At 38.0% G+C, this 12,126-nt stretch overlaps 1 protein-coding gene across 17 annotated transcripts in view; it reads right to left on the bottom strand.

Moving 5' to 3' along the window:
- The window catches only part of MAST4 (microtubule associated serine/threonine kinase family member 4), a 200,944-nt gene that overhangs the window by 19,482 nt on the left and 169,336 nt on the right, over nt 1-12,126 (bottom strand). For all 17 annotated transcript variants that reach the window (XM_053409245.1, XM_053409248.1, XM_053409247.1 and 14 more), the window contains 6 exons: nt 11,292-11,430; nt 9,861-9,993; nt 8,986-9,151; nt 4,579-4,680; nt 1,845-1,967; nt 1,588-1,700 (listed from right to left, as the gene is read on the bottom strand). In XM_053409245.1, the coding sequence (XP_053265220.1) occupies nt 1,588-1,700; nt 1,845-1,967; nt 4,579-4,680; nt 8,986-9,151; nt 9,861-9,993; nt 11,292-11,430 (776 nt within the window). The remainder of the gene's footprint in view (nt 1-1,587; nt 1,701-1,844; nt 1,968-4,578; nt 4,681-8,985; nt 9,152-9,860; nt 9,994-11,291; nt 11,431-12,126) is intronic.

Here is a 12,126-nt window from a genome sequence, read left to right as displayed (position 1 = left end):
CGTCCGAGGCCCTTATATCTCTCTCAGTTCCTTTCTGCCGGTCTCTTTGATGGTCCTTGATGTTAAGCCCCAAGTCTCGGAGGGGCTCCGGCCCAACAGAATCCATGTTACTTCCAGCCAGTCCTCCATACTTAAAAGCAAAGCCTATGGGGTGCTCCAACTCTTGTTTCAAATTTCTTACAGATCTAAATGTCCCCAAAGCTCCAGCTTTCACCTTCAACAAATTTGTAATCCTCAGGTCTTCAGATCTCCTCCAGAGGAGATCTCTCCATTTTCCAGACTCCCATTCAGACCAGGCTTTCCACATCCAATTTTTATTGTCCTTTTTTATCATCATGTCAGGCCTCATATTGTAACTCTCCTTTGACTCCTGCAAATCTCCTGCTCCTCCTTCATTTTCTTCAAAAACACATTGCTCCATCATATCTACACTTTCAGTTTCATTTATTTGTTCAGTTGAATAGGCTTCCTGTTTCAAGTCCTTATCAGGCTCAAAACTGTTGTTTACTGTCCAGTATAGTAGTGATACCTTTGTAGACAAAGCATTGTATTCATCTTTCAAGTTTCCCAAGAGAACGAGTGCTCTGTCCAATTCTGCTTGGAATTTACATACTCCAGTCATTTTTGTAATGTAGTGTCCCTATTACCCCTCTAGGGGGGTTTTAGTTCCTTAATGTTCCTTTCAGCTCAAAACCAAAAGTCCAGTTATTTTGTATCAGCCCTCCTTGTTTTCAACAAAGTTGTACCAAATAAACCAGCAGAAACAGCAGAAACAATGTTCTCTTTTTCCAGCTGACAACTAGCTGACTAACAGCTCACTTGACAGCTGTCAAAATCTTCCATGCAACAGGCTTTCTCATAGGACGTTCCCGGGTCTCGGGGGGGTGAAATTTCAGCTCCCCAAATTCTTTTTGTCCTCCAGTAAATCTTCTTATAGTGTCAAAACCGTGAAGTCAGGATCTTTTCATTAAAAAACAAGAAGCAGATTCTCTCGACCTTAGCTGCCCAGTCCTTTGCTTTAAATTGTTTACAAAGAGGGGGGGGTGACTTCCTTTTTAGCCCCTTCCCGCTCGTTCCAAATCCAAAATTAAATTTTTAAGATTCCAATCTCCGTATTACTCACGGGTTTATATTTTAGAATCCAGTCGGTCTTGGAAGAAGTTGGCGCTCTCTGTCAATGGCTTGCGGCTTCACTCCGTAGGCGAGGGAGTACTCTCAGCACCACGCCTCACCCTGCCTCCGTTCCGAAGCCTTTAAAAAGGCTCCGTCGCGGATTGGGGGGGCGCAAATGGTGCCCGCCGAGTCTCTATGTTCACAGGCATCCGCGCCTGTGATTTTAAGGGTCTCCGCTTCGCCGCAGCGGCCAGACCCAGACGCTACGGAGCCGATTCCCTCCGGAGCTCGGAGGGAATCCGCCATTAAACAATGGCGCCAACCTGGAAGTCCAGGAAGATCATTTTTTAAAACCCTTCAATGGACGTGCGAAAAATGCCTCTCAATAATTCACCTCTACACTTTTCTTCTGTTTTCTCATGCATTACACTCACCACAAATATGGTATATCTTATGTTATACACAAATGCTTACTTTTGAAAATCGATGTGAACATGAGGAAAACTGCCTAATCTCCAAATTAAAATCTTCATCGTTTGTATCATCCTCTTCTTCAGTTTCCATGTGGTGGTATTTCTCAGAACGAGCTATAAAATATAGGACAATCTGTCAGAATTTACTGTAGTTTGTAAACTAACTGAAGGACAGTTTTATTTTTGTTAATACATTCAACTTCTAGGGCAGTAAAACATAGCATTAAAATTATCGCTTCTGTAGAAAATTAAACGTACTGTCAAAGTAGCTTGTGTCATCTTCAGATTCCAGCTGAGGAATGAATTCTGCCTTCTGTCTCAGCAAACTATTCCAATCTAAGTTTTGGAAGAATGGGTGCTGTTTCACCTCATAAGCACCACCTGGGGGAGCAAGAGAAGCCTGTCTGGATTAATTCTACAAATAAATTATTCAGTCATATTTATTTTAAAATAATAATGCCATTTATTTCTAAAACGGTTGCCATGTTGTTGTTGTTTTTAAATGATTATCTTGGATTAACCGGTCTTTAAAAAAGAAACTACAAAAACTTGAGAATGATTCCCAGTCTATCTTAAGTAGGTAAAACGTACACCAGAACCGGTATTTACTTTGACACAGAAGCAAAGCATTAAACAAACCAGTAAGAATACATTAGAAACTTGAGCCATTTGTTTTAATATTGAAAAAATAGTCTGTGAATATTACCAACTATTTAATTACTTTTGTGAACTACATTTTCATATTCTTCTTCAAGGGATAACCTGAGCTCAGGTAAGTTAGAAGCAACACAATGTCTGTGATATTGAAAAAAATAAAAACACCCACTATGTCATATGAAATAATATTAACAACACACTGGGAAATAAACATTGGTGATCTTGCATTTTTATTTGATGTTCATTTTGTTGCCTATATTTTAAACTTTATTTCAAAATAAAATTCCTTGTTAAAAAGGCTGTCTTTTTCCTTAAAAACAATTTATTTATTTTTTGGTAGTTGTACACTGAGGGGACAATTTGGGCCAATATGCACTGGAGAGGGGAAAGGGTGCTGAATTATATATAATGGATTGAACTGGTTAGCCAATTCTTTGGTGTTTCTGCACTCAACAGGTAAAGTATTTTGCATAGTATCTAGAACAGTAGTTTGCAAACTTTTTTTCTTACAGACATGACAACTGCTGGTGGGTAATTAATGATTAACACAATGATTCATTTTTTGCCTGTTTTATCAATTGTAATGTTCTGTGCTAGATGCTGTATGTTTTTTAATTGTACTTTATTGCTTCTTTCATTTCTTTTTATTTTAAAAGAAGCAATAAAAATACAATTAAAAGTTATACAAATATTTTATATGGTGAAGGTGCCATCTCTTTTCTTCTATCACAAATCCAGACACTACATAACAGTTATAGATTGATTTTCTAAGAAGACCGGGGGGGGGGGATTGGTTTTTTATTCTTGTTTTTATTATGCCTTTTGTGTTTTTCATCCTATATGTTTATATTGTGAACCTGATCCAGATTGGCTACCTGAAATGTTTAGGGGGGAGGGAAGGGGCGGGTTAATGGGTTCTTGTTCTTGTTGTACTTGTCAAAAATGTAATTTACAAGTACTTTGGAAACCAATGTATGCTTGTATTTGGGGGGGGGAGGGACCCATAAATAATAACAATAAAAAGAACCAAACCCACAGATACCCTGCAGACCACCAGAAGGAATCTCATGGACTACTAGTGGGCCATGGACCAGAGTTTGAGAACCTCTGATCTAGAAAAACAGTGCAAGTCAGAAGTTTACCTAAATCTGACAACTGGTTTTAGGCAAATGCCAAATGCATTAATTTTCAAAACAATATTATTTCCAAATTTTTTAAAGTCACTTTGTCAAACAATCTAGACTCACCAAAAATTGTAACTGTCAAATTTTCACCCCCAACTCAAATGCACATTATCTAAATGCATAATACTGTCATTCAAAGAAACACTTTTCAGTCTCTCTTTATACGCACAACTTTATCACAAACCAAGGCAACCGGCACTGCTATTACCAGCACATTATCAATCTCTCTATGAAAAACTGGAGCACAAATTACAGCCAGTCCACAGTACAAAAGACATAGCTGTATTCATCACCCCTTTCCTTTTATCTCCTTCAATTTCTCCTGTTTTTTGCTTCTGCAAAAGAATTGCACTGAATGAAGAGGATAAGAAAGCATTATGTGACTCAAACTCAAGCCTTTTCTTTGTATTAGTCAAAAGAAAAGTTCAGTCACTCACACTAGCATCTACTGAGATAATTGTTTTGACAGCGTTAACTGTGGCACATGAAAATGGCATTCTATATTGATTAACCATGATGTAAACTTTGATATGCTATAGAAGAGGACCCAGCCAGTTTGGGCTCTCTGCTGAAGTGCAATTACTAGACACTGCCTCTGTGTTTTCCCTTCTGCATGGATTCAGTTTCTTTTCTGTTTGCGCCTCACCGTGTTTGGTGCACGTATGGTTATGTATTTTTTGAACTTTCAATAAAAATTAATAATAGTAAAAACAAAAAACAAATATACACTTTCAGAACTGGAAGAACTGGGGATCTATTAATAGACTGTGATGTGATTGGGAAACAGCATTGTCTACACAAACCCACATTTGACCCTTTGCAGGCATTATGATAATCAGGTTGCAGAAGTGCTGTCACTGGCATTTTCCTTAAGAAAATATGTTTAGTGTGTGAAAAGCAGTCTTAGTATTCATCAAAATATGTTGAAAAAGCACAACAGGAACAGTACACTGTGGAGTCTGGTCAAATGACTGCTTTCTTAAAATATTACCCGTGAAACAAAACTAGATGTTGCCCTTGTAATAAATGTTCATAATGCGTTCACTGTAAGGCATTTCTTAGTCAAAAAGAGCAAGATAAAAGGCCCAAAACAATAAGATACTATTTCTATCATCTTGGTAAACATGAGTGTAAAAACCATGCTTTCTAACCTGTTCCCAATCTCTCCAAGGGGTTTTGTCTCAGAAGCAAAGTAATCAGTTCCTGGGCATCTGGAGGTGGTGCTTCATCCTTTTCTGGCCAGTTGATCTCATCTAGCAGAGAGATACACAAATTGTCAATCTTTTTTAACAGTCTATCATTCAACATTGACTTGTGACATCTATTCAGCATAACTTGGTGCAGCATAAGTGCAGCCTCAGGGATCAAGGTGGGGGTATTGCTGTGGTTCACTGGTCTTCGGCCATGCTTACCAGGAGACATCTTCATTCGGGGGCTGGCCTTTGAGAGAGAGAGACTGGCGATGCTGTTGCCCTGTAGTCTCCCTAGCAGAGCTAATGCAAGCAGCCTCTGGTGTCACATTGGAGAACACTAGGGATATTGTTCTGGGGGATTAAAACGTCCATGCGGAGGCTGCTCTTGTTGGTCTGGCTCTGGCCCTCATGGCCTCCATGATAACCATGGAGCTGTCTCAAGTGGTCACCAACCCTGACCCATAGCGCAGGACAACTTGTTTTTTTGCCCCTGGTGATGACTGATGGTCTGGAAATAGGAAGGGTTTCTGTTGCCCCCTAGTCATGATCAGGCCACTTCCTGGTGAGGTTGGGCTAATGGTACCAACTTCCCTCTGTAGAGATGGAAGACCCACTATTATGGTTCACCCCTGGAGACTTATGGATTTCAATGGATTACTGAATGCTCTGGGGGATTTTTTGGTGGATAGAACTGGCAATCCTGTTGAGACCAATGGAATTGTGAGACTCAGAAGGCTGTAGATATAATCATGCCTGAGCCCCCGTGGAGCATGTTTGGCACCCTGGTATGCTGGGAAGCTGTAAGTAATGAAACAGTTTAGGTGATGGCTAATGTGCAGGTGGTAGAAGTCTCACTGCAAAGATGACCAAACAGGTGCTAGAGCACATAATCCTGCCTACTATGTGGAAGTGAACGCAGCAATGAAGGCTCACTTTGCTGCTTCCATCAAATCCTTGATAAATCGGTTAGCAGAGCTCTTCAGAGTGGTCCATAGCCTACTGACACCTATATTGGTAGACGGAACCTGAGGCACCTGAGGGTCCCTCTGTGTATTGCTTTGAGGACAAAGTTGGTTACCTTCACAGCAAGCTAGATGCCAGGATTGATGGTGTTCGAAGTGAGGTTTCCAATGTCCCATCAAACCATGTTTTGTAGGATCATCTACAGGTGATGGGTATTGGGGCCACTGTTCTGCAGTGGTTCTGATGTCATCTCCAGGGATGGTTTCAGAACACAGCATACTTCTCAATCCCATGGCTTTTAAGCAATAGGGCACCACAAGGTCTCCAGTGCTATTTAACATCTACATTAAGCCACTGGGAGTTTCCATTAGGCATTTTGGAGCAAGGTGTCATCAGTATGCTGTTGATACCCAACTCTGTTTCTCAGTAACATCTGAATCAGGAATGGCTGAGAAGACCCTGAGCCAGTGTTTGGATGCAGTGGTGGACTGGATGAGAACTAATAAACTGAGTCTGAATCTTTGCAAAATGGAGGGTGGGTGGGACCAGGAAGTTGGTAAGTTGCCTGCCCTGGATAGAGTTGTGCTCTCTTTGAAGGGACAGAAGTGGATTTTAGATATAGCTCTGTCACTGGACGGGTGTCCACGGTGACTAGGAGTGTTGTTTGCTAACTTTGGTTGTTAAGACAACAATGGACATTCCTGTATCAGAATAGTTTGACTACAGTGGTCCATGCATTGGCAACCTCATGGCTGGATTACTGCAGTGGGGTTGATCCAGAGGCTGCAGCTGATGCAGAACTTAATTCACCTTGGACAAAGGCAGGAAATGGACTGGATGAGGACAGGAAACAGCTACATACTCCTTGGCTCTGAACATTTCCTGCCTTGGACAGTAGGTGGTGGTGTTTACCTATGTAACAGCCTGACACCCAGGGGAAATAGTCATGCAACTTGCAAACTATACTCAAGATGCAATATACCAGGTCCCATGGAAAAGGTCACAATTTAATTGTGGTATTCTCCAAAGGGGCCAGATTAAACATCGCAACTATGATGGGCCACGTGCTTAATTTTACCTAGGTGGATTTACACATAAATGCTTTTACTCAGAGTGAAAAGCAAAAGACATATTTTTCAACTTGGTTGAAGGAGATTTAAACACAAACCCAAGCCTTCTGAGGAAGCCCACATTTGGAAGACCTGATATCTGAATCCTGTCAAATATGGTTGCCCATAGATCTAAACACATGCTGAAGACATCTATCATGCAAAAAGCAATTTCGTGGTGGAATAAACCATAGCTTTTAACTAACTTTTTTTTTTTGCATTTATGTTTTGTAATGAGGTAAATCACTCCAATGCACAGGCACAGAATGGGGTAAGAAAAGCAGTGAAAAAGGGAGGGAGGGTTGTTAAATAAGAAGCTATGGCAAAGACACATTCTCTGAACTCAAGAGAATCTGACAGATATAGTCTTCCTACGGAGAAACCTGTAAAGAATCTCATTGGACAGAAGAAATGCACCAGGGGAAAAATTACTTCCTAAGCAATGCCAATTCTTTGAATTGAAACTTGTAACCAGGTATTAATTATACTTTACTACAAGTTTTTTAAAAAATATTTAATATTTATTTAGTATTAAAATACACAGTATGGAAAGTGTAGTATCCCTTAACCATGGTAAAACAACTGACCATTTTTTCGTCTCAGCTTCGTCTCCTCATACATTTATTTCCCCTACTGGTGCAATTGTTAATTAGAGTTTGATTTCGACAAGAATTTTAACCTAGAATAAGATGCACATTTTCAGTCTCTGCAACTTCTGCTAAAATACTGAAGCGTCCAATTTCTTTTTAGTTATCTGAAGCTATTGGAATGTCCTTCTCCAGCTTATTACTTTATTACATAATATCATATGCATGCACCCAAATGTACAAATGCACATGATAAGATAAACACAATGAAAGCATGACAGCATTTTATTTTTCCTGCCTACATCTTTTTTGATGCTATTTAAATGCATTCTGAAAAACAAAATATGAAAATTGTTGCTGCCTCAGGGATCAAAAACAACTTCTGCTTGTTTTAATTAAACATATGATTCCCTCTTGTAACTTAGGTCCCAAAAAAACCAGTATGTTTTAAAATCTATAAACAGCTAATGTATTGTATAAAGAGGTTATTTACTGTAGGCAACCAACAAATCTATTTCATTAGATTACACGCATGCCTAGCTGGAAGATCTAATAGAACATAGACATAATTGCAGCCTCCCCTCCCTGTTCACTTCACTAGTGTACCTTTTCATTGTATTTTATAGAATGGATCGGGAAACAACTAGTAACAGAAATGTCATTCTAGTAAGCATTTGGCATAAACTGTGGCCATCTACATGTTTTGCATCTGGAAAATATAAGGGAACAGCAGGTAGGATAGAGATAGATACTGTTTAATTATCATTTAGTTTTGCCACAAGCTGCATAACAATACTTAGGGCCGGCCTGCAGGTTAAGATCTAAAAGGTTATTGAATTTTAAATGAAAGAAGAACAGCTGTTACAGAAATAACATTATACTGTAACGGCCACTAGTGAAATCATTAACAATCTGTGAACTGCATTTGAATCCTTCTTTTCCCCATTATTTATTATTTGGGAGACATTTGTTTTAGGGTTTTATTACATTTCTGTTAATTTATTGCATTGTGCCCTTAGGCATTTTCCCATTTATGCAAATTAAGTACATATCAACCTTTTTTTTTGCTGATTTTTAAAATTAATGGCTGAAAAGACAGTACTAGTTCCAAAAGTATTAACTATCCAGATAATAGTTCCTTTCTGATTAAAGTATTTATCCTCCTCTTTGTGACTAACTCTCTTTTCCTTTTAAAAAACATTTTCCTCTTGCTTTTCTAGTATGACTCTTCTAATTTTTTTCCTAATCATACTCTTGCTCACCAGTACTGATACTCCTCTTTTTGTTCCTTCCTCTCTCTATTTCTTTGATCATTTAGCGCCTTAGACTGACACTGCTGACGAAAATTGCTCTGAATTTTTATATATTGTAAAGTGCTTTCTACATATTAAGCATTATAGAAATATTAAATGTAAGCACTGTAGTAATATCAAATTATAATGATATTTGCTGAATTCAGTCTTGCTCTGTTTCACAAGTTCACATACCAGTACTGTAATTCTGGTGGCTTATATAGACAATTGCATTTTTAATTGTGGCAAATATGTTAGTAAGCAATATGGATTTAAGTGGTTCTTACACTGAGATGTATGTCATTTTTCCTGAAAGCTCCCCTGTCCCACAAAGGCCTGACTGAACATTGACCAAGTGGCAATTCTTAGAGAAGATGGTTTTAAGGATAATAATTCAAGTTTTCTGATACTTACCACTGATTACTTGTCCAAATAGCTCCTCCGGTGTATCACCAAAAAAAGGAACACACCCAACAAGAAACTCATAAAGAATAATTCCCATAGACCACCAGTCCACTGGCTTGCCATAGCCCTGTCTTAGAATTACTTCTGGAGCAATATATTCTGGCGTGCCACAGACCTAAACGTGAGAGAAGAAAAGCAAACCTGAATTATATTTCTGTGCATAAAACTGTAAGTTGATTGCAATCAATGTGTTAAAAGAAACATATTGAGAACTACAAATTTTGCCATGACTTTCTTTTTGGCTGCATGTATTTCAACTTTTCTGATGAAAGCACTCAAGCAACTAAATGCAAAATCCAACTGCAATTCAGATCTCAACTGAAAGCATGAAAAAATACTTTATATATGTTGTTTGCTAATGTGAAGTCACAGTAAATTACATATATTTATACTAAGCACAATTGGCTCCTTATTATAACATGAAAACTGCAATGGATTTACCTTAAGTAACTCTTACAGTGAACAGATTGTGGGCAAATGGTAATGAGGCATGCTTAAAGGGAAATGGGCCATAGCTAGGATTTTTAGCACCCTTGATTGTGCAATGCATCATGAGTTCCACAAGTACTCTGCTGAGACTCCTGAATTCTTTATAAAAACAACTTTCCATTTGTCTCTCTCACAATCTCACTTGCTCACAATTAGATCATTCATCTTATTAATAGACCATAATTGAAGGAGGGAAAGTCTAGAACAGTAAAGGCAACTCTTACATATAGATTTGTAACAACATTATAGAAATAAAAAAGCATCTACACAATTTGCACAATTCATCTAGTTTCTAAAGCGTTCTGCTGATACAAAAGGAATGACACATCTCTTACCTGTTTATCCAGAAATTCTCTAGCATCCTTCTCAATGTGACCCTCATAAAGATTGGTGGTCATACTCATGAGGCCAACCTTAGATAGTCCAAAATCTGTTAACTTTATATGCCCCATGGAAGTTACCAGTAAACTGCAAATGAGAATGATAGTAGATTACTATTACTTTCTACTTCACTGCTGTAACAGCATAATGTTTTCTCTGTAACACATAAATTTAAACTCACATTACAGTCACAGTATATCATGAAATTTGTTGGAATAAAGCCAGCAAATGGATATGACAACTGGCAAGGGATACAGTGTTATGTGGGGTCTTAGACTCTCTTTCCGGAGTACTGCTAGTGAGAATGTCACAGTCCCATAATAGCACAGCCAATTAGTAGGTATAAAGAAGAATTCAATGGAAGTAGCAGTGTGATTGATCTCTCCAATGGGTATAATTTCAAAATCTCATTTCCTTTTCAGACATCAAGATCAGGATGGCCTTGTGGCACCAACCTTAGGGCCAGAAGTGCAACTCCACTCATGCTGCCACACTGAATGCCCTATGCATGAATAAATGTGCAAATAGAGCTGGTAATTAGGCTTTATTAAATCTTATAATAAAGTTATAGGCCTCGAATCATCATAGAAGAAATTGAAGATGTCTACAAAGAGGTGAATAAATATGCATATAAACTGGGGAAGAGAGAAAGCATTTATAAAGTTATGGTAACTATAACAAAAAGTAATAGGATTTGCATTTTTTCTTCATTTAGTAGTTGGAAGCAAAAAGAAATCCAAAACTATGGAAACTAAATAAGATGTTTCTCCATAGATGGTGGCCATCATACTACAAGAATGCGACAAAACACATTTGTGTGGGTTTTTAGACAGCTCTAAAAAAGCTAACTTTGAAAATTCTGAAGTGTCTTCATTCAGCTCTTGTTTAAAATAATCCACACCTGAGAAAAGCTTTAACCCTCTTAACTGGACCATTATTGCATGATCTGACACATGAAGAAACTGCAATACCTAACAAGTGTCAAATGGTGGATAAAGCATATAAACAACTGTTGCCCTCAGCTACGGACTATGACTGGAATACCTCCTTGAAATGCATTGCTGCAACAAGTTAAAATAAAAGAGGAACCAGTGAACAAATTCACTATAATTGCAGTTCTTTTAAAAAGAAACAAAGCAGTTAAATGATTATATTCTGAATTTATCTATCAATAAAATTTTATTACATGGACACAAGCCCATTAAAATAAAATTAAAACCCTGGAAGTCATTCAATATGTAATATGAAATGAGTAGTACACATATAAACCACGGAAAAGGAAAACCATTCAAACTACACTACATTTCATTTCACTTTGCCCAGAGGCTTCATATACGATATCATTAGTGTTTCAAGCAACTATTAGTTACATGCTATATACATACTTATCTGGTTTCAAATCCCTATGTACTATTCCATAGTTGTGGAGATACTCCAATGCCAGAACAGTCTCTGCAAAATACATTCTGGCCATGTCTACAGGCAAAGGTCCCATATTTTTCATTAAAGTAGCACAATCTCCACCTGAAATATAACGTGTATTATTAAACCTATTCCACACTGAAGAGATGTTTCAGGATTCGGTTTGACACACAATTTTAATTAAGAACAGTGTATATCCTTAAGACTGTGAGCAGACATGTTGACTGTAATAGAAACTATTATAGTAATAGGACTTTTTTGCCACTTTACATCACAAAAAATAAACTAGTATTATTTAAAATTGTGTTACATACATTCAAATTAGTTAAAGAAACTAATGTTGAACATTTTAGGTATGTGTATCTCTTTTTAATATTTGTCCTTTACCAAAGGATTTATGCAAATCCCCTCATAGAAACACAGACAAGAAGGAAGAAAAGTTCTATTTCAGTATGAACATCTGGCACTGGCACAAGCACGAGAACACATGGAGGGGGAGTGTGAGTAAGCAAGCTACCTTATCTACTTATAATACTGATGGGTGAATCCTCCTGAGGAGCTTGATTCATAACCAAGCCCAACTAACCCAAACCAAAAAGCTCTGTTATTTCTGAAGATAGTTAACATAGCTTTCCAGGTATTAAGTACAACATGGTCCAATTCCTTCACCAACCCCATAAGCCTCCCCACTCAACTACCTAAACTGGTGGTTGCTGGTTTTCTTCTACAGCTTAAAAAAAAAGGAAAGGGGGGAAAGAACACAGAACCATCGTCATAGTAAGCAAAGCGTCTCATCAC

Source organism: Podarcis raffonei, chromosome 11, assembly GCF_027172205.1.
Source record: "Podarcis raffonei isolate rPodRaf1 chromosome 11, rPodRaf1.pri, whole genome shotgun sequence".
NCBI lineage: Eukaryota > Metazoa > Chordata > Lepidosauria > Squamata > Lacertidae > Podarcis > Podarcis raffonei.
The sequence above is the reverse complement of the archived record's forward strand: the minus strand, read 5'-3'. Positions and strand labels throughout refer to the sequence as shown.